At 43.4% G+C, this 22,775-nt stretch overlaps 1 protein-coding gene across 2 annotated transcripts; it reads left to right on the forward strand.

Annotated features, from left to right (window-relative positions):
• Positions 1 to 10,364: 10,364 nt before the first annotated feature.
• Positions 10,365 to 16,211, forward strand: LOC147904469 (chromatin-remodeling complex subunit). Of its 2 annotated transcripts, none has more exons than XM_087386708.1 (5): positions 10,365 to 10,578; positions 14,716 to 14,823; positions 14,935 to 15,163; positions 15,270 to 15,337; positions 15,824 to 16,211. In XM_087386708.1, the coding sequence occupies exons 2-5, from the start codon at positions 14,755 to 14,757 to the stop codon at positions 15,953 to 15,955; spliced, it is 498 nt and encodes a 165-aa protein (XP_087242834.1). In that variant the 5' UTR covers positions 10,365 to 10,578; positions 14,716 to 14,754; the 3' UTR covers positions 15,956 to 16,211. The 2 variants fall into 2 exon arrangements, with proteins under 2 accessions (XP_087242834.1, XP_087242825.1); XM_087386699.1 differs by having other exon boundaries at positions 10,365 to 10,596; positions 14,718 to 14,823; positions 15,824 to 16,210.
• Positions 16,212 to 22,775: the final 6,564 nt, after the last annotated feature.

A 22,775-nucleotide genomic window follows, 5' to 3' on the forward strand; every position in this document is an offset into this window, starting at 1 on the left:
ACCTATGAAGCACTGCAAATGGCAAAAGTTCCCATGGGTGCACACTAGGAATGATCTTCATCATCGACAATGCTCCAACAACCATGACCTTTACACGATCTAGGGGATTGGATTGAGAATAGGAAGGGGAGCATGTTAAATAAATTAGTTGGCAATGTCATTAATGGATAGTGGCAAGGCCGTAGAGCTAGGATTGTGCCTTGAAGCCAAATGGGCCCAAGCAGATTGGAAAGAATGAGGAAAGAGAGTGTTATAAACAGATTAGGGTTGGCCCTCCATTAAAAAGGTGGCATGTATAAAAGGACAAATGGTTGACTTTAGTCTTCACTTGTTGGTTGCACACATTGGAATATAAGCTCTCCTCCTCCTCTTGGAGTTGTCTCTTGTTCCTTCAAAGTGCCTTTCGTGAATGCCATGTTCTCTTCTACTCTTCCCTTCTTCTTCATCTCCTCCTTTCCCGCTCCACTCCCTTCTCCCTTCCCTCTTCTTCTCCTTATGGATTCATGATTGCAACAAGTCAGAAGTCGCTAGAGTGACACTAGTGGATGGCATTTGCATGTGTTGCTCTCAACCCAGAGTAGCTTGGAGGAAAACTGCATTGGCGTTCCTGCAAGATCCCAACGACATGTGAGTCACCACTGGAGACTACACAATCACTTTACCCCCTGAGTATAGACCCAAGGCTTCCCCTTCTATTTCTCATGTCTACTGTGTAGTGATGTTGAATGAGGCCAAGGGCCCCCCCTTTTATAGGGCTGTAGGCCCTCCAATAATACTGACCAATAGGGGGATATGAACCGACCCCCCTGGTTGACTATTGTAGGCTTCTCAACCAACTAGCAACCTATTGGTTGGCTTGGTTGGCTACCTCCCCTGCTCTATATAAGAGCCCTTACCTATTGGTTGGCCTGGTTGGTTACCTCCCCTACCCTATATAAGGGCACTTACCTATTGGCCCCCTTGAGCTACTATCAGGCCCCAAGGAAAACCCATATTGGGCCCCACCCTTGGTGGGTACTTCTTTGGCCAGGTGGCTAGCCATCCCAAGGCCATCATCCCTACCTGTCCTACAGTGCCCCTTCCAAGCCCCGCATTATGTTGCCATGATGTAGCCACTATGTGTGTATATGCTGCCCACACGGCAGTCTAAATCTTGCACATGTTGTAGCCTTGTCACCCTATAGTTCACCCACCTTTGCTCTCCTCATTTGGGGGCTCACAAGTGTAGAGGTGACCAACAGCCCCTCTCAGCGACCCATTTTGGCCCTATCCCAGTCCATCGATGCAGATGCTCCAATAGCTCCCTTATTGTAGCCCTTTGGAACACTTTGGAATTGTCATAGTCTTCTCCTAGCTTTTCAACCAGTGCCTCCTACTGCCCCAGTTCCACTTTCGGACACTAGTTTGGTACACATGTCCATCTTTGGCAGCACCTAATGGCACTACCACCTTTAGTCATGAACCTGCCTTCTTTGAACTTGAGCTTTCCTAATACCAAGATCCTCCAACTGTCCCCCCAGGCACCAAGCTCTCAGGGTCTGTTTCAACCCATTCTCCTTCTAGCTAGGCCTGCAACAACCAAACAACATACCTGAGACATCATATCCCAAGCACAAATCCAGATTATCTGGACCGCCAATCTCCAACTATGCTCCATATTGTTGTCCCCCTCTATGTTACAACCACCATCTGACTGTGAGCCTTTAGGTTCTATCAAAGGATCCCACTCTACTTTAGTACCACTAGCCAAGCACCGAGATGATTCTAGGCACTTGTCACTATCCATGACTTCACAAAGGATCCTGACTCCTCTTCAGACCAATCCTCAATGTTTGACATTGTGATAGTCACACTAAGGTCCACATATCTAATCTCAATAGTACTCAAAGTTGCCACCAAGAAAAGTTCTGCTAGCATCAACTGAGCTGACTCCTCTAACTCTGAGCTAGCACCCCTCTTCTTCTAATTAGCCTTCTTTTTGCAATATTTCACAAAATATCCTAGCTCATCACTGTAGAAACATCTCCCCTCTTTTTTTTAGCTTTTTCTTGTTGTCTTCATCTGAAGAGTCCTCTCCATCGTTCGATTTGGCCTTGCCTTTGCTAGGCTTACCCTTGCTCTTGCCTTTGCTCCTATCTTGAGCTATCAAGGCCTTGTCATCCTTATCTGTACCATCATAGTTATTTTCTCGAGCTTCTTGCTATAGTAGTAATGGAACCAGCTCCTTGAAAGTCATCGGTGCTGCCCTTTGCCCTACAATCATTATCATCACAAAACTACTCTCACATTCCCAACAATAGCCTTGCCATCCTGGTTGTGCTCATCCCTTGCCAGCCTTGCCATCTTGGTCATGCTCATCCTTTGACCAACTGCACAAGCTGATCCCGCACAACAACTTGGTGATGTGTTCTCATATCAATTCCCCTTCATCCATCCTCATGCGTATAGCTCAGTCTCGAGGTCCAAGATTCTTGCCTCAGTATTGAGCTCATACATATCCCTCAATGTCATCAAGGTCTTGAAAGAAGTGTTCGCCATTTGAATATGAGGCAACACCATATTCACCATCATTCCCATGATGATAGCCATCCACATCCCTGGTTCTACCATGCTCTCACTCTAATATAGCATCCGTTGGCATCTTCATTACCATCAATGATGATGTGAATAGAGTAGTTATGGTATCCTCAGGTAAGCTTTGTCCTTGTCTCGCAATCCCCCACAATTCCCTCAACTGTAAGTGGCTCCAAACCTTCATTTTCCACAGGTAGTTGGTTCTATTGAGATTGCTATCTCACCAAAATTTGGGACCAGGTATCTATTGGCCATGATAATGAACTGAAAGAGGTAAAGAGGTTTAGAGTGTCATACACCTATTTGAACGTGAGCCTCCTACCTAGGTACAGGCACTTGCGTGAACTTGAGCCTCCTACCTAGGTACAATCCTTCAGGCATTGAATCTAATTCCTTCGAGCAATGAATCAAGGTCATCCTTTAGCAAGGTCCATGCCTTCAAGCTCCACTTCTCAAGAACTTCCATTAGGGCTCTGATACCGTGTTAGAAAATGAAATCCCACCAGAAGGTATCCCATAGTGAAAGACTGATAGATAGCTCAAGAATTACATGCAGAAGTGTTTCACTATGGAATCAAGCTTCATCAACATGTGTGAACTTCAAAACCATTCATGTGTCTACAGACTAGCAAATAAAATGTGCTCAAAGACAATATAGTAGCAACTCTTATATATTTCCATTTGTCCATAAACTAGACAAGATACAATATTGAGACAATACCAAAAGGTTCCCCTATGATATGCCTAGAACCTCTAGATCTTTGAGCCCACGTGCTCCATTGAGCTTATGTAGACTATCCAAAGGATCTCTTCCACCTTGTTGTCTAGAAAGCTAGCCTAGATGGGCTACCACTCTACCTCAATCTGCAACTCCTTTAGGGCCACCTTCACATCTTGATTATAGGCCCAAGGCTACCCCTTCTTTTGCTCCTGTCTGCTATGGATTGGCTGCTCCAAGTGATGTTGAATGAGGCCAAGGGGAATCCCTTTTATAGGGCTCTAGGCCCTCCAAAAATACTGACCAATAGGGGGACATGAACCGACCCCCCCGATTGACACTAGCAGGCTCCTCGCCCAACTAGTAGCCTAACCAGTCGACCTATTGGTCGGCCTAGTTGGTTGCCTCTCCCACCCTATATAAGGGCCCTTACTTGGCCCTCTTGAGCTCCTATCAGGCCCCAAGGATATCCCATATTGGGCCCCATCCTTGGGTATTTCTTCGGCCAAGTAGCTGGCCATCCAAGGCCACCATCTCTGCTTGTCATATAGCACCTGTTTCAGGCCCCACCTTATGTTGCCATGATGTAGCCACTCTTATGTCTATATGTTGCCCACATGGTAGTTTAGATCTTGCCCATATGGTAGGAGCCTTGTCACCCTATGGGTCACCCCCCTTCGTTCTTCCCATTTGGGGGCTCACAAGTGGCCATGTTCCAACATTGGGCTACTTAATTGAATTGGGATTATTTGTATGGATATCATTCTATGACGCATTTTCTTTTAGGCTGAAACTACCATTTAAGATTTTAACAAGGCAATAAACTTATGCCTCATTTTAGATAAGTGGATGGGATAAAATAATGACATCCAAGCCCCATCATGATGGTGAGTCTTGCTTTAGTTGAAGATTTTAACAAGGCAACAAAACTAAAAGACCCAACGATGGTCACGCTCAAATTGTGATTTAATAGCCCAACACCCCTTTTTTTTTGTTGCTTTGAAGCCTCTTTGCATGCCGCTTAGTAGTGCTTACCACTACATAAGGAGGCAATGCAACAACATGCCTATAGTGGTTGCATAGGGGTTGATGTGGTTGGTTTTAACTAGCTAGTTATAGTCATTAGCAGTGGTGGACATGGCTAGTTTTGACCATCATCATGGTTGCCATGAGCCACTGTAATTTTAGCCATTGTTGTTTGCCACTTTCTCCACCAAGAGTGCATGTAGTGCCACATGTTCCATTGGTACAAGTTGTAGTATTGGTTGATGTGCCGATTGTGGTGTTTGACTAGGGCCACTACAATTGTATTCCAGCCTTGCAATGGTTGGCATGACTAGACCTGTTCATGGCTGTTCCCTATCCATGGCTACGTATAGTGTCACATGCTACATGTCAAGAACCAGCATGGTAGTTGTAGTAGATTAACTATATATAGCCTCCAAGTCATGTAGCATATCGCCACTACAAATAGATGTAGTAGTATATGGTGTAGGAGTCTACAACAACGAGATGGTGGCTAGAAAATATTTAGTCATGGTAAATGCTAATCTCTAACCATCACTAACAAGTAACAAAAGGACTACACTTGACATCTTGACGGTTCTACATTTTTTCCCCCTTTGCCTTCACGATGCAACGAAACTCACACATAAGGATACGGGTGGACATAGCCCTCTACATAGAAAAGCTCATGGGAAATTAAATGCAGCACCTCTTAGGCTAGCAAACACCCTTGGCATTTGAGTGATCGCACTTGGTTTCCGCATAGCACATCAGAGTTGCTATTATCATCAGAGTCTTGATGGAGTAGGAAAAGGGGGGGAGGAGTCCTTTGCCCTTTAGTAAATGGTGAGTGGTCATCGCAAGCCATTTCATGAGAAGAAAGGAGGGTTCCCCCGTCTTTCTCAACCATTAAAGTCTTTGGGAGGAAACTTTGGGCAGCTCAAGCAGAGGAGGCAGATTACGATGAAGGAAAACATTCGGTCCAATGGTTTAGATTAAAGCCTTTGATAGATCTTGTGCTGTGCCTCTCGCGTGCTCCATTGAGCTTATGTAGACACTCTATCCAAAGGACCTTTTCCACCTCGTTGTCCAAAAAGTTAGCCTAGGTGGCTGCCGCTCTAGCTTAGTCGGCAGCTCCCTTAGGGTCACCTTCTTCTCCTGAGTATAGCTACTGCCCTACTACTACTCCTATTTGTTGTGGATTGGCTTCTCCAAGTGATGTTAAATGAGGCCAAGGGGCCTCCTTTTAATAGGGCTCTAGGCCCTCCAAAAATACTGCCCAACAGGGGGATATGAACCAACCCCCTTGATTGACTCTTGTAGGCTGCCTAGCTGACTAGCAGCCCTAACCAGATGACTTATTGGTCGGCCTAGTTGGCTACATCTCCTACCCTATATAAGGGCCCTTACTTAACCCTCTTGAACTCTTGCTAGGCCCCTAGGATAGCCCATATTGGGCGCGACCCTTGGGTACTTCTTTGGGCAAGTGGCTAGCCATCTAAGGCCACCATCCCTACTTGTACTATAGCACCTCTTCCAAGCCCAACCTTGTGTTCCTCTTGTGTATATATGCTGCCCACATGGCAGTCTAGATCCTACCCATGTGGTAGCCTTGTCACCCTATGGTTCACCCCCCCTTTGCTCTTCCCATTTTTGGGGGCTCACAAGTGGGGAGGTGACCAACCATATTCCAACATTGGGCTACTTAATTGAATTGGGCTTATTTTTATGGATATCATTCTATGATGCTTTTTCTTTTAGGTTGAAACTACCATTTAAGATTTTAGTAGGGCAACAAAATTATGTCGCATTTTAGATAAATGGCATGGATAAAATTACGATATTCAAACCCCATCATGACGGTGAGCCTGAAGAATTTAGCAAGGCAACAAAACTGAAATACCCAATGATGGTCATGTTCAAACTGTCGTTTAATAGCCCAACACTCATATATTTTTTCCTACTGTGAAGGCTCTGTACTTACCACTACATAAGGCGGCAATGCAATCACCTGCCTATAGTGGCTGTATAGGGGTTGACGTGGTTGGTTTTAACTAGCTGGTTATAGTCATTAGTGGTTGTGGACATGGCTAGTTTTGACCATCATGGTGGTTGCCATGAACCACTGTAATTTTAGCCCTTGTTGTATGCCACTTTCTGCACCAAGACTGCATGTAGTTCCACATGTCCCATCGGTACTAGTTGCAATATTGGCTGATGTTGGTTGACTCCATTGATATTGAATGCTGCCTTGCCAATTTACACGAGCAACAATGCCTTAGGTTGCATGACACTACCTAACTGCCAAGTCACTATAACCTTCTAGCACACCTACACTCACACACTCCTTGCATAGGACTTCAAGCCCATAGGCACACACACACACACACACACACACACACACACACACATCAATTTGCCCTTCATTCCCCCCACAAATTGATGACCTCATCCCTCATCACTAGTACATGGGATGCTCCATGGCTTGCCCACCATCATGTGGCAACAGACATGGCCCCAACCTGTGACTCACTCCTAGGATTCTTGGTTTACAACTGGGAGATAGACAATGACTATGTATGGGAATACCCATGAGTCCAACAAGGGAAAATCTCAAAAGACTAAAAATCATTTAAGGATGGACTATCCATGGCAGAGAACCATTATTGACCTCACACACACATAACTTAGAAAACATATGGGTCCTCACCCTTGTCAGAATTGACTTGGGTTCCTCTGGTTCTTCTTCCACTTTTGTCTCTGCTTCTTCAACAAGGTTTTCTAAACATCTCTTCTTGGCATAACATTCTTTTTCAAAGTGTCTAGGTTTTCCACAAAAGTTGCACTTCATTTTGCTCTTTCCCTTGAAGTTGCTTTTGGCCAAATATGCCCCATGTTTGTTGTAGTCACTTCTTTGTTTGATCTTCCTTTCCTCTTCCAAGAGGGATGCTTCAATTTCCACCAGACTAATCTCTGGTATATTGGTGAGTGTGGTGACAATAGTGCCATATTCTTCCATATTCTTTAGTTAGACTTCTAAGTAAGATGGCAATTACAATATCTTCATCAAGATTAAACTTGATGCTAGATAACTGTGTCAATATTCTCTTCATTGAATTTAGATGTGAAGAGATGGATTCTCCTCTATCCAATTTTAAATCAAAGAACTTGATGAGCAAGCTAAACTTAGAACATCCCCCCTGTGCTCCAAAAACATGCTCAAGATGAGTCCATGTAGCATGAGTAGTGTCACATCCATCAATGTGGTGGATGAAAGAATCACTCAATCCAAGAGCAATTTTGGCTAGTGCTTTTTCATCTTTAGGAAGCCATGAAGATTCTCCTTCCCTAGTTGTAGGTTTAGTTTCTTTTCCATTAGCCACCTTCCATATTCCCTTTTTCATGAGAATAAATTTCAGTTTGGTTTGTCAAGTGTGAAACCCCTCTCCCTCAAACTTATCTATCTTAAGTTTGGAGGCCATTTGGGAAGGTCTTACCAATTTAATGGTAGTGTTAAATCCCTTTACAAAAGATCAATCTTTCTGAACAAAGAAACCACCTTCACCATATAGATGCAAATTGCTAGATAAGAATTCAAAAAATCCTAGTTGTTTGGCATATGCATAACCAGTTGGCTTCTCCGACAACCTCTTAACTGGGGTCTTCTTTACATTGTACTTTGTCCTTGTAGTCTTCTTCAAGTGCTTAGCATTGGAAGAGCATTGACTAACATTCTCTGAACTGAAAAAGGAATCTCTGAATCTCTGATTTGTATTTTAACTCCTCAAGCATCACCTTAGCATTTGGTGTAGCATCAAATTTCAAAAATAGTCTAGAAATGCTTGCAAAAAATAGAGGAACATTGGAGGATTGCTACCTCACTCCACATAGCATCAAGTAGGAGGCATTTGCTATGCAATAAAAGGTACCTAGTAAGAGAAGACTCAGTGCAAGTCTCAGACAAAATGACGCGTCACACCACCCGGGGCAGCAACATCTTCTTCAACTATAAAAGCCATGTCTTCTTCAAAACCCGACTGGTTTTTCTTTAGTTTCTCCTCATTCCCTTGACCATTTGCCCTCAGATTTCACCAGTAGGTAGCCCATAGGGTTGCCTAAGTACTGCTCAGACCATTTTGGGAATGGTGGCTCTAGCAAGCTGAATTGACAAAAATGGCACGGGATGAAGCGAGTATCAGCATGGGCTGTAGAAGCACTATTTCTTCAATTCCTCCCAGGTGGAAGTGCGCCCTAACTAGGGGAATCTACAGCTGAAAGGGCAGGAGCAATGGTAGCTTGTAGGTGGAGAATAGGCTTAAGGCATTTCATGGAAGAAAGGTGGAAGAAAACTCCATTTGGGGAGGAAGAGGGAATCTTCAAAGAATCTCGTGGATTCTCTTTCTAGGCACTAGGATTCTCAGCAAGCTCTGATACCACATGTTGGTTCATAGATGGAGCAATGAAGCATAATGAACAAAACTTTATTCATGAGTGGTTACATATATAGGCAACTGCCTCCATATTGGTAGATCCCAGATCCACAATTATCTCCATGATTATCTCAATCAGTCACCTCCTATGATCACTCCAAATCCACACATCACACCAACCTGATATACTTAACTGCCAAGTCACTAGAACCTTCTAGCACACCTACACTCACACACTCCTTGCATAGGACTCCAAGCCCATAGGCACACACACACATATACATCAATTTGCCCTTCAGTTGACGTGGCCATTGTGGTGTTTGACTAGGGTCACTACAATTGTATTCCAGCCTTGCGGTGGTTGGCGTGACTAGTCATGTTCATGGTTGCTCGCCATCCATGGCTGTGTACAGTGCACATGCTAAATGTCAAGAACCAGCATGGTAGTTGTAGTAGGTTAACTATATATATAGCCTCCAAGTCATGTAGCACATGGCCACTACACAATAGATGTTGAAGTATATGGTGCAAGAGTCTACACTAATGAGATGGTTGCTAGTAAAAATTTAGTCATGGTAAGTGCTAATCTCTAACCATCACAAACAAGGTAACAAAAGGACTACAATTGACATCTTGATGGTTCTATGTTTTTTTAACCTTTGCCTTCACGCAACCAAATTCACACACAAGGATACGGGTGGACATAGCCCTCTACATAGCAAAACTCATGGGAAAGTAAGTGCAGAGCTATTGAGGCTAGCGAATGCCCTAGTGCAGAGCTATTGAGGCTAGCGAATGCCCTAGGCATTTGAGTGATCGCTCTCGGTTGGGGGAGATGATGAAGTGAAAGTAAAGGGGATGGAGATTGGGGAGGTAATGAAGTGAAAGCAAAGGGGAAGCGTGCGCACATGCACGTGCGCCCACACACACACAAAGAATATCTCAAGGGAAAGAAATAGCAAGTAGGAACTTGGACCAATCATAATAATTTAGGAATTTCACAAACTAAAATTCTGGATTTAGTGGCTTAGAGAAGCGAACCTTCACAATGAGACCTACCCCATAGGGGCAGGCCAGGAAATAGGTTTTCTTGCTCACATTTCTCTCTCGAGGGAGACATGGTGGGAGGAACTAGAAGGGAGAGGAGAGGGAGGCAGGACTCGGCAAAGGGAGAGAGGAGAGGGAGACAAGGGGGAGGCTGAGCTGAGGGAAGCAAGGCCCAATCACTTTTTTTATATATGGAAACTTTGCTTTTCCAATGTTTAATTCACTTTAGGAAGTTGACTTTAGGTAGGATTCACACTTGGCCATGGACATGAACCAAAAAAGTATCTCCACCCAATAAAATTCAAGAGCAACGTGTCACACACAATCCGATGTGGACTATGCCCTATGGACAGAAAATGATATATTCATGGGCGGCCTCGCAACGCCGCCCGTGAGTTTGTCGACCGTAAGAAATAAAAGATTGGGTGCAAATGGGATTCAAAATCATGTCATTACTTCCAAACTCGAGAGACCCTACTACCATGCCACATAGGATTGGTGACTACAATGGAGCGAATTAATATTAATTTCTTATGTTGTGCCTGTTGTGAATGAACCCAAGGAAAAATAAAAGTGTCATAAACATGAAAGGTTCCCCGTGAACAGGGGAGGATCCAATTGTGCAAAGACTCCTCATAACTCAGATGCTTTGCTTCTTTAGCTCTCAGAGGATGAGGGTGGTGACACGATGTATGATCACTGATTTCATGTGAGATCGAAGGATGGTACCTGGTTTGCTAAGCTGGAACGTCCGTGAAGTCTTTGTGCAGTAGACACTTGCGGTTGTTTCTTCACTTATTCGTTAGATTCGCCCTCAGATCTGTAAGTTGCAACAACTAAAGACCTTGTCTTTTTGACCTGTCCAATTCGAGGGCGTGGAGTGTAGCTCTATCGGTTCATTCCGATCTTAATCCTTACCTTCTCGCATAGTACAGTCTAGGGTACCCAGTTCCTGTTTCATTGGATTCTTCGGTGTTTAGGATTGTCTCTGTTTATGCACCAAATAATTCCTCTCAGCGGGCAAAAATCTTTGGGAGTTTCTGCATCTCAACTTTCGTGGACCGAACACCATTTTTGTGGGAGATTGGAATATTATAGCTGCTGCAGCCTCTGACGTTTCCCATGAGACCAGTGATCTCACCGATGAAGAGGAGTCCGCTTGGTCTGCTTTTCAGTCTGCCTGCGGTTTGGTTGACTGGAGCGATTTCTCAGCATTAGCTCCTTTACGGCATTTCACTTGGCATAACCGCCATGGTGATTCAACTTGGCGTGGCGCTCACCTCGATTGCTTGTATTTGTCTGGTAAAGGCTGGTGGTTGGATGTGCAGATGCAGGGTCAAGTCTTGGATTCGGTCACTGCTTTTGATCGTCTTCCCATGTTTTTTTGATTTAGTTTGCCTCATCGAACGCAGACACTTCGGGGTCCTCCTCCCTTTAAAATGAACACATCTCACTTTGGTAACCTGACTTTCGATTCCCACGTACAAGATGCTTGGTTAGCTGCTTGTCACGTATCCTCCCCAATCCAGTGATGGGAATAGACCATCTCTAATGTCACTCAAGCTTGCAAAGTATATGGTCATGTCAATGTGCATCATTTAGGCGATTGCAGGAGGCTCGACTTTATTAGATATTCAGGACTCTCCCCATGACCCTTTTTTGCACCCCTTTCTTAGTGAATTGCATCTTCGATCCCGCACTCATGCATGATTAGCCCCTCAGCACACTTGCAAGCTGGACTGCGTTGGATGGAGCTAGGCAATCGACTGTCTTCTTTCTTCTATGATCGCATACGAGATAAGCGGGCTCGTGAATGTGTTTCTGTCATTCTTGATCTTAAGGCAATGAAGTCTCTGGCGATTGCTACTCTCATGAAGCAATACCTTTATTCAATTGTTGGCTCTGATCCTCCTCCAGTGCAAGATTATGATGATCGGTTTTGTGAATATTTCTAGAACCGACTTCTACTGTGGTCGAGTTGTATGAATGAGATTTGCTTCAACGCCCCTTCACCGAATTTGAATTGAGATACGTGGTTTCCACCATGGCACGAGGGAAAGCTCCTGGTCCGAGATGGAATTCCAATTGATTTTTATCAGTACTTTTGGTCTTTGGTTGGTAAGGATCTGACGGCTTTCTTGAATCATTGTTGTGCACTAGGTTCTCTACCGGCCTCGCTGAACCTAGGGGTTATCAAGCTAATTCCTAAGTCTGTAAAGAGGATGTTGCCCTCTAATTGGCACCTCTGGAGCGTTTTTTGCATGGAACGAGTATCCAGAGGCAATTCTCAATGTGCTGCTGGGCATTGACTATTCTATCTGTCAAAAGTCTCAATTTGTGCTTCTTAACATGGATTTGGAGAAAGCTTATGACTAGGTCAGTTGGCACTTCATGCTTCAAGAAATGTCTAAGCTGGGTTTGGTGATGGTTTCTATCGGATGACCAAGGTTCTCCTCTCCAATGCCTCAGCGACTATTTCCATCAACGGATATTTTCATCATTGCTTCCATGTGAAGTGCTCAATCTGTCAGGGTTGCCCGTTAGTTCCTTTACTATTTGCAATAGTCACGAAACCCTTATTTCACCAACTTGACACTCATTTCGGTCGCTGCTGGTACAATCAGTGGTCTTCCTCTACTGGATCAAATGGGCTTCTCTTCACAGATGTTTGCCGACGATAATGCAAATTTTCTTGAGGCTGATGAACAAAACATCTCTCAGTTTTTTGAGATATATGCTCAATTTTCTGTCCTTTCTGATTCTCGAGTGAATGTGGCCAAAACAACAGTGCTGTGGCTCTCTTGGGATCCTCTGCCGCGTTGGTTGTCTGCCTTTGGTTTCCAATTGTGCCTCCAGCTATGGCCACTTGGTATCTAGGGTGCCCAATTGGTTTCGGTATCTCCCTCAAGCAACGTTTTGATTGGCTTTTCCTTAAGGTCTCAAGGAAATTCCATAAGAGGAGGGATAAACGTTTGTCCTTGTTAGGCCGTGCTACAGTGTTAAAGCACCTGCTTCTCCAACTCTGGTCTTTGTTTGTTCGATGATGCCCTTTTTAGATTCCTGCCTTGCACAGCTCGATCGTTTGACGAGGACTTTCTTTGGACGGATCGCTGGCATGCCTTCTCGTGGTCCTTTTCTTGTTTCCCTAGAGCCCTTGGGGGCCTTGGTTTACTGCCAGCAATCAATCAATGTCAGCGTCTTTGCTGCAAGTGGATTCTTCGTTTACACTCTAATCAACCATGGGCTAGTTTAGTGAGCCACTTTTTGCAGACCACTGGGGTGCTTGGTTTTACAGGACATTGGCAGGAAATCCTTCTTTGCCTATTTCAAGTTAAAATCTCCTGCTTGAGCTTTCTAACTGCTATGATTTCAGTATGGAAGCACGGCTTACACAACTGATTCTGGAAGGATGCTACACGGCTTGACAGAAACCCATCTTTGTCTCTAAATTTATGGATTCATCAATTCCCTTTCATCTTTGCTGTGACTGTTAGCCCTAATCTTTCCAGGAGGCTTTATCAGCGTGGTTTGACGACTTGGGATGATCTTTGGGATGGATCCACTAGGAACTAGCTCTCTATTGACTCACTTGTGCAACATTTTCACCTTTTTAATCATGAGTTGAATTTTATGCTCTCCTTCTTGGCTGTTGTCCGTTATGATTGGCCTACTAGTTTCACCTATCTGCATTCGACAGATCTCCAGTTTGGGTGAATGACGTGGCACGCAGATCCATTGTTTTAAGTTGCATGATTACTTCATTCCCGTTGATGATTCTATTACCCAGGATGTGTGTCTCTCCTGGCGGGCTGTTGCTCCAAGAGACATACATATTTGGGACAGGCGCCTTTGTCGAGTCTAGTTTTCCACATTCTCCCAAAGTTTGAATTTTCTTCTGTGGCGCCTTCTTACTGGTAAATTCCCCACCCGTGAACGCTTGGGTAAGTGGCGCCCCGACATTTCTCCATTGTGCCCATTTGACTTTTTGTTGAGTCTCACCACCACCTTTTCTGGAGTTCCATTCTTGTCCGCCCACTTTGGTGATTTATAGTTCGTGGTTGAAGCAAAGGAGTCTCTCTTTAGAGGTACGCTAGAAGATGCCTTGCTCGGAGATCGTGGCCGCATGTACGATCTGCAGATCCAGCTTTGGCATCTCGCGCAAGCAATTGTCATTAGGAACATTTGGAGGGCTTGCAATGCAGTGATGTTTGATCACATGCCTATTCCTCGAGCCTGGGTCTCCGATTTGGTACAGGAACTCAATATGGTTTTGCTTTATAGTGGCAACATAGTTATAGTTTTGTAGGCTCTGCTTTCTTTGAGTTGTATTAACTTTTAATTTCACTTTATAATAAAAATTTCCTTTTTCCCTCTTTCCCTCCCCCCAAAGAAAAAAAACAAGTTGAATGATGAGAATCATTCATAAGGCTTGCCCGAGATCGAAAAAGAAAACGAATTGGATGCACAGCATGGAAAAGAGGGCTGAAGGTGAACGCAAAGAGAGAGAGAGAGAGAGAGAGAGAGAGAGAGAGAGAGAGAGAAGGGGGGGGGGAGGGAGAGTGTGGGAGAGAGATATATTCTAGGGTTAAAAATAGTAAGTGAAAGAATAATAAGTGAAAGTTTTTTTTTTTTTTTTTTTCGGGGGACATTCAAAATTGTATTATAAGAAAAAGGAACTGTACATGAAAGGAAAAGCTGACTGCCTTGAATAAAAGTGAAAGTTGGTGGGCTTGCGTTCCGAATTCGCTTCTTAACCGTAACACCATTAATAAGGCCAAGCCAAGGGCAGGCCAAAAACTCTCATAATGTCTGAAAAGGGGGAGGACATTCACAATATCCAAACTTCTTGTTTGAGGTTACCTAAAAGGGCAAGTTTCTCAGTGCTTAACAACAAGAAATTGTTTTCCTTAAAACCCTTCTAAGTTTTTCTCTTTTCTTCCAAGGTTTCTGCATGTTTTCACAACCTCTCGCCTTTTCTTGATGAAGTCCGGTATGAAGCGTAAGAACATCTCGACAGAGTTTTCAGCTTCTGCCTCTGATAACTATTTGGTGCGCGCTCTTCTTCTTTGTGAAATTGTGTTTTCTGAGTTACCTTATCTTTTGTGGAAAGAGTTTGTTAGGAAATCTGCTTATATGCTATGCAATTACCGCTTGCTGCAGAAAGGTAGTCCACTTTCGGCAAAGGATGGAACTCCCTCTTCAAGCTACATGGCAACGACTCTAGACCTGGAAGAGTCAGACATTGTTCTGCCTTCAACTTTTGCCTTTAAGCGAATACAATTGTCGGAAAGGTATCCCAAAGGACAAGCTCGAGGAAGGCATTGGAAACATCTGAAGCAAATGCTTCAAACGGAGAACTATCATCTTTATCCTGCTGGAGAACCTAACTGTGAGTACAGATTACCCTTTTATAAATTGGAGTCTTCTCTTGATTGAAAGGCGTAAAGCCTCTTTTCTATATCATGACACTTACTTTGACGTTTTTCTTGCTCAAGATATGAATATTGAAGCTCCCCCGTCCATGTATCCAGCCAAGAAATATTGTGACATTACAGGTCTTGAGGTGAGTAATATATTCTCGTCCAGGATTGCGGCTTTCATTCAGGACATCAGGCACGTGCTTCTTATGATCATTGCGAAGTGATTTATATTGTTTCTATTATTTACCCCACTACGTCATACCGAAACAGCTTCCAGTTATTATTTATTCGCCCAACTTGGGATTATGAGCCTTGCAGCATTGGAGGGTTGGCATCCCAGCTGAATAATATAATGACGCTTCTTTTGTAACTTTTTGTCTGGTGGAACTACCTTGGAATGACTGCGGCGCTACTCGCTAGTGCAATGCAATCATTAAAGTTTTCCCTTCAGTCCTTCGGGGAATATAGTATACTTGTAATGTCAACTATGGCATTGTATTTTCAAACGCCTATTTAATTCTGATGAATTCCAGGCATCAAGAATTAAATAGGCATCAAATAGTATACTTGTAATGTCAACCTTGGCAATTCAATTTTTAAACGCCTATTTAATTCTTGGTGAATTGCAGGCACCATACACGGATCCAAGAACAAAGTTACACTTTGCAAATACTGAGATCTTCCAGCAGATTAGATCCCTTCCCAACGAATATGTTCAGGGCTACCTTGCAATGCGCAATGCTCAAGTTGTGTTGAAGTAAGATAAAACTCAGTTTAGTATTTTGACAATCGAAGGAAAGGTAGCAGGAGTGAGTACCTATTTATTAGTGGAGATGTACAAGGCACATGGTAATGTGATAAGCGGTTTATTCAACAAGTCTCTCATCCAGGGTGGTGGCTGAAGGAATGCCTGAAATACTTGGTTGTGTCCTGATGGTTGCCATGTTGGCCCCAAAAGGCTACGGCATCTGCTGTATATTAGAATGTTCATACAAACAAATTGATTCACAACTTGATTATAGTTTCTATGCTCATGGGTTGCCTTCGTATGTCATTGTTTTGGAGTCTGTAGATGTGAAATTTTCTTCTTCTTTTCTTTTTGGCTTGGAGGCTATCCATTCATGCCTAGTGTCTTTCAAATGTCTCGCTCGTAGGCTTCTAGGGTCTAAAAAGAACATTTAGTGAGGATGATGTCTTTTAGGGATGGCTAGTAGAACTTTTATGTGGCTGGCATGAAAAATGAATAGAACAGCAGAGTAAAAGGATCTGATTTGCACATACATTTTTATTTTCTCCCTTACAAGGATGAATAATGCATATTTTTTTTTGTAGAATTTATAACATGTGTGATGCAGAAGTCTTGAACTACGAACTAGGTTACAGCGTATCATTGTGACGATTTGGGAGAGTTGGAGTGCTAACAATTTTCATTCATGATGCTTTAGCAGCTTTTAACTTGACTAGTATATGGCGTATCCTTGGGACGCTTTGGGATCACATGGCAAGCCTTGTAGAAGAGTTGGTGGATGGAGATTTTTTATTACAGAGAGTTGGGCTGCATGAATGATGGATGTTAATCATTATCTAGAAAACCGAGAAGGTTTGAACTCAAGTTGTTGCCCTTATGGCAAGTGACACTTGGGATCACATGGATATAATGGCAAGCCTTTGTAGAAGAGTTGGTGCATGGAGATTTTTTATTACAGAGAGTTGGGCTGCATGAATGATGGATGTTAACCATAATTAGAAAACTGAGAAGCTTTGAACACCCTAACGGCAAGTGACAATTGATATAGTGCTCCATGAACAGTCCTTGCATGAAAAGTGTGCTGAAGGATTCAAGGTGTGTCTGATTGGGCTAGTTGTTGGAACCTTTTCGATGAAAGGTTTGCTGTGTGCCCACCATTAAGTGTGTGACAGTTGTGCAGTGCGGAAGCAATCAGAAAAGTGACACAATTAGAGGCATTGATAACTGTATTACTGCTGGGAATCCATGAGAGGAGGAAAGAGTAAAAATGGCTGTTCCAAAAGATGACCAACAAGTGCAAGAGGGGCCCTTATATAGGCCTCACGTCCCTGGAGAACTGTCCGACCAGCCTGGTTGGTTGACCTGACTACAGGGTCACTTGTCTTGACCCAAGCAGGGTCAGGTCTGTTCGGGCTGAGCCGATCAGGTTTGAGTGCCCTAGCTTTGCCTCAACTTGGCCAATCCGTGGGCCTCATGGCTAGACGTAAACCTAGCTCCACCGGGGGTGGGCTCATCCACAAAGAGGCCCTCACTTGAGAGGACATTAATTTAACACCCTGTTTGCAGCTCATGGTGTACAGAAGGATCTGAAGAAGCAAGTCGATAAAGCACCGTGAATATTGGATTAACCTTGGTGAAACCACTTGGTAGCAAAATGCCACCTTGAATGGCAAAGAAGAGACCCCCTCCGGCTTTGATTTCCCAAAGTAGTCTGTTGTGAGTTCCCAATGGAGTAATATGGAATGTGGAAACAGACCACGGCAAATATCATCACATCACATATAGGAACCTTGATTAGCAAACTCCGGTACACACCAAATCCGTAGTCTCTGTACCTCGAGCAATGAATTGAACACATGGTCCATAATTGGACAATGATACCTTGCCTGCCAGACTTTCCACTAATCGAAGCTACAATAGCCCTCTCTCTTGCTCAGATGCCCTCTTTCTTGCTCGGATGCCCTCTCTAGTTGTGACACACTGGGAAACTCTACCTTACTGGTTGGTGCTATCTGGTGTTCTTGGGCAATCTTAACTATTGCTGCTGGAGAAATTCTTGATTGTTCAGAAGAGGATCTGGATGACGTGTCTTGGTCCTTAGATTTAGCCTTGGACCTACAATCCTCTTGCACTTGTAGCACGTGCTCCTTGTCTTGTGCCCTCTCTTCTTCCACTTTGTAGCTCCTTGTTGTCTTGTGCATTAATGAAAGGGCCTTACCGTCACCTAGAGTGACTTGCAACTTACCCTGGGACAAAAGAACCATCTCCTCCTCAAGCAAAAGGGAGCATAGGTCATCAAAATCCAAGTGATTTGTTGTGACCCGAATGCTTAGGAGACCATATCATACTTGGGGGGGAGCTTGGAGAGGATGAGGGTTGCTAACTCAAGTGATGTTAGAGCAGTACTCGTGGACAAAAGTATGACCTTAGCCTTCATCCGGAAGGGCTGCATCAAACTCCCTTTCGGGAACTTGAGATTGTAAAGTTGTCCCTGAAGAGTTAACAGCTAGCTTCACAAAGTCCCTCGCATAGAGATCCTCCAATTTGGACTAGACCTCATATACACTGGTCACTGTTTGGACAACCAGAGAGAGCTCGTGTGATTGTGCGTACCAACACTGAGTGTGCCTTTGAGTCGCGATCTTCCCAATGCGCTAACTCCTTGAGAAAAGCATCCTCTCGATCTTATGTCCACTGCTTTGAGTTCGTAGGGCACCCAGGTTTCCTTTTGGACCCTTGAACTAGCTCCCAGAGTCTCTTGCGAATGAGCCAGACCTTGAGTTGTACCCTCCATTGGCGGCATCGAGCTTGTCCTCTTTGCTTGTGCATGGGCAAGCCATCGAACTACTTAGGAACTGCGAGTTGGTTGCTCCGTACTTCGGCCAAAAAGCATTGTACTAAGGAACTGCGAGTTGGTTGCTCTGTACTTCGGCCAAGAAGCATTGTCGAAGTGCTCCCTCCAATTGCGTGGGCCTGCTGCTCAGAATCGCCGAGCACCTCAGCCTTAGATTGTTTCTATTCAGAACTATCTGCACCCAAGTGAATCATTGGCAAATAGCTCCCTTAGGTGTTGGTGATGCCTCGAACAAAGCTGTCCGAGTGAATGCTTGCTCCAAGGGGAGATATCCACGCCTCAAACAAAACTGTCCTATTGAATGCTTGCCCGTAGGGGAGATATCCACGCCACAGGACAAAGCCGTCTGAAGAGAGACCTATCACTTGAACTGCAGATCACCCCTACTAGGTTGCTGCAATTGCTCCTGAGCTTCGCTAATCTTCGTAAGTAAAGATGTCACAATGCCTTGTGGGTGACCTTAACGTTCATGTGAGAGTGGAGCAGAGTGGAAGCAAGTAGAAAGGAGAGAGAATTGATGCGAGAGGCAATGATAGCTCTATTATTGCAAGGAATCTTGCTCAGCCTTGAGGGGAAATGTCAAGAGATGGTTGCTTGAGAAGATGACCATAAGTGTGAGAGTGGGGCCTTATATAGGCACTGGCTAACCACGTTGGACGACTAGCCTGGTTGGCTGACCTGGCCCAGCCAGGTTCGGGTCTGGTCAGGTTGACCTAACCAAACAGGTTGGTTGATTGACCAGGTTTGGGTGCCCTAACTTGACCCCAACCTAGACAATCCCTAGGCCTTGTGGCCAGGCCTAAACGTAACCTCATCGAGGGTGGGCAGAACCACAAAGAACCCCTCACTCTCTATTGTATACCTAAGATGCCATTAGCTCTAATAAAAATGGAGTTCTTTTGTCTCTGAATTAGAGTAGTCTGAAGGTGATTTAAAGCTCTCTTAGTTTCATCTTAAACATTTGGAGCATGTATAGCTCCTATTCTTTGTTCTTTTATTTTGGTTCGTGAGATCTTATTTATCAAGGCAAATATGCCCAAAGTGTTGTTCTTTGACACTTGAAGTGTGCGCACTAGGTATAGGCTGGGTCCAATAATGGAGTCTAGGACATGTGTCTAGCATGGATATACTCTAGGCTCTAGGCTCCTAGCTCTAACTAAGCATAGCAGGTTTGGCTAGGCTAATGGAATCAATTTGACCTTAATTTTGTGAGAAGAGCTATTGGAAGCTGTTAGGTAGCTACATAGGGTTGTGATGAACACTTTGGGCTTTGTGTTGATGGGAAAGCTAGAGGTTGGAGGAGAATGAATGCATCCCTTGGTTGTTGTGCGGAGGCTTCTATACACATTTGGAGATTCCACGACCTCCCATGCCTCACTGTAGTAGGTTTTCCAAGTCTCCATGGTAATTGAGAGAGCTCACAATAGGTCAACAGAAGCCGCCATTAACCCATGCACTCTCATGGAGCTTTGGTACTCATCATAGCCTATGGGTATGACTAGCATGCCCCCCCCCCCCCCCAAGTCATCCTCAAGGCTCATTGCCGTGGTACTTGGAGTAGAGAGCTCCCACACGAAGCTCTATAGCTGTAGGAGCTACCACACAATGCACATACTTCTAGCTTAATGCCAACTACAATAAAGTTAACCCAATAGACAAGGCATAACCTATAGCCTACACACTCCACTATGGGCATGCACAGACAAACTGACAATCGTCATGTCTTCTTGAATTTCAAAATTGTGACATTATTGTTAGATCTCTCAATCATCACTCAAACCTTACAAACCCTTTAAGAAGTACATTACAAAGCTCAAACAACCATAAGTTGACCTGAATGGCTCAAAATGAAGACTAAACCAATACTTAGACAACCATTACTCAAGCTAAATAGCTTAAAATGAAGAGCTTTTTGAGGCAAAACTAAGAAAATAACTCTTGTAACAAAAATGACATGACCATGATGACTGCCTCAACGCAGAAGGGGGTACTATCTTAATTTTGCAAGGACTTGGAATTTTGATGCCATGTTAGAAGATACGAGGGAGAGAGAGAGAGAGAGAGAGAGAGAGAGAGAGATTCTTGTGCATACCACATGCTCATTGTTATACACTACGTAAAAAATGAGAGATGGGGCTCTTTATATAATATGTGGATAGAGTTGATCCTCTTAGGCCACCTATGCCAGTCCATAGGTTGGTCCATGTAGGACCCTTGAGCCATAGAAATGCAATAATACATGTTCTAACAAATTTGGTCCATAGGATGGTTGGTCCACATAGGAACCTTGCACCATAGAAAACCATTATAAACAAGTTTATAGCATGATCCTTGGAGAAACAATGAACTCATGGGAGAAATCCTTCTTCCGTTTGATGATAGATAAAATGTGGTGGATATCAATGTGCTTGACCTTTCGTGATCCTTGGGATTCTAAGCCAATGCAATTGCACTCTGACTGTACATAGAAGATCATAGTAGCACTATCTTGGATTATACTAAGATCCTTTAAGAGCCATCAAAGCTAAATGGTCTTGCATGCACAACACCGAACACATGAGATATGATTAGCTGTTGTTATGGATATTGCTTGCTTCTTACTGGACCATGATACACACTGAGAATTCAACATAAATGTGTATCCCAAAATAAAATCATGTGTGGGGCCAATCCTCAATCTAGATAACAACCCTATGAGGTGTGTTTCTATAATTGGCTCTCTTTTAGATATAACTTATGGTCTGTTTCTCCACTGGATATTTAAAAATTTGCTTCACACCATTCCAATCATGGACAATGTCTTTGCCATAAACTAGCTCACAAGTTCTACTACATAGGAGAGTCCTCCATTCTCAGAACCTAGACAATGTTGGCAAGTTGATAGGAGTATTAGTTAACAATAATTTAAGTAAAAGGCTTTATTAAATTATTATGTCAAAAGAATTTGGATCTTTATACCTCAGAGTATCTCCGATAGGATAGCTCACATTATATAGTTATCCATGTCGGAAAAAATACCATTATTTTTGTTGTAGTCCATTCTTATAAAAAATATAGATTTATTGTACAAGGACATAAATACAAAGTCATTAACAAAGAATGTAACTAGCCATTGTGATTGATCTAGATAATGACTTTGACATCGTCATATATTTGCTATGTAGTAGTAGGTTATGTGAGACAATTTATGGTGACATTATGTGTTCACCATTGGAATGGGGTGAAACAAAGTTTAAACATCTCAATAAAAAGCAAATACTTACCTATCATCTCTCAAAGATACCCAAGACATAGATGGTACATAGTCCCATAGCTTGTTGGGTTTTTTGATGTTGTGACTGAGGAAGTGAACCTATGTTTCAAGATACATATTTATGATGAAATCTCTTAGCTAATGTGCATGTAAGGTTGTATAGCCAAGATGGTTATTGAGGATACTAGATCTATCCAAGCGGATCCCAAAAATGATCTTTTTTTAGTATGAAAATGTCATCCCAATGGTGCATTATGCATGCGTAAAGAAATTTGCATCAATTGGATCTTACAATACGTATGCATGTTTGATGGCTATGAGACTTTGTAGATGCCTTAATTTGAGTGTGTGCGAGGAGTGAGTTTTTTTGGCAACTCATTATTTCTTGTTCCACCTATTCCAGTTAGTCCTCTCTCTCTTGTTGAGATATGGTGCCATGAGCACATAGATTAAAGGCTAAGGTATGTGCTAAGGAAAGAATTAAAGTAGCCACCCTAGGATGTGGACTATAAGATGTAGAGATGTGGATTGAGGATCTCCACAAGGAGAGATGTGGATGAGAGGATCACACAAGTGTTGACTATTCTAAGGGCACTCTCTATATAAGAGGTTTATCATGTATTGTTGAATATAAGAGAGAAATGCACATTCACTCAAGATTCTGTTTGTGAGTCCAAGCTAATTTATCTTGGAACCTAATTGACTTGAGGTACATGTCATGAGCAT

Source organism: Dipteris shenzhenensis, chromosome 2 (assembly GCF_047967505.1).
Source record: "Dipteris shenzhenensis isolate YYH24624 ecotype China chromosome 2, Dip_SZ_1.0, whole genome shotgun sequence".
In the NCBI taxonomy this organism is placed as follows: Eukaryota; Viridiplantae; Streptophyta; class Polypodiopsida; order Gleicheniales; family Dipteridaceae; genus Dipteris; species Dipteris shenzhenensis.

What these genes read in the sequence shown, in the direction of transcription:
- LOC147904469 (XM_087386708.1), top strand. Translation starts at nt 14,755, where the DNA reads ATGAAGTCCGGTATGAAGCGTAAGAACATCTCGACAGAGTTTTCAGCT. An exon ending in TCCTGCTGGAGAACCTAACT is followed by an intron (nt 15,164 to 15,269) that starts GTGAGTACAGAT and finishes TTCTTGCTCAAG; the next exon opens with ATATGAATATTGAAGCTCCC. An exon ending in GTGACATTACAGGTCTTGAG is followed by an intron (nt 15,338 to 15,823) that starts GTGAGTAATATA and finishes GGTGAATTGCAG; the next exon opens with GCACCATACACGGATCCAAG.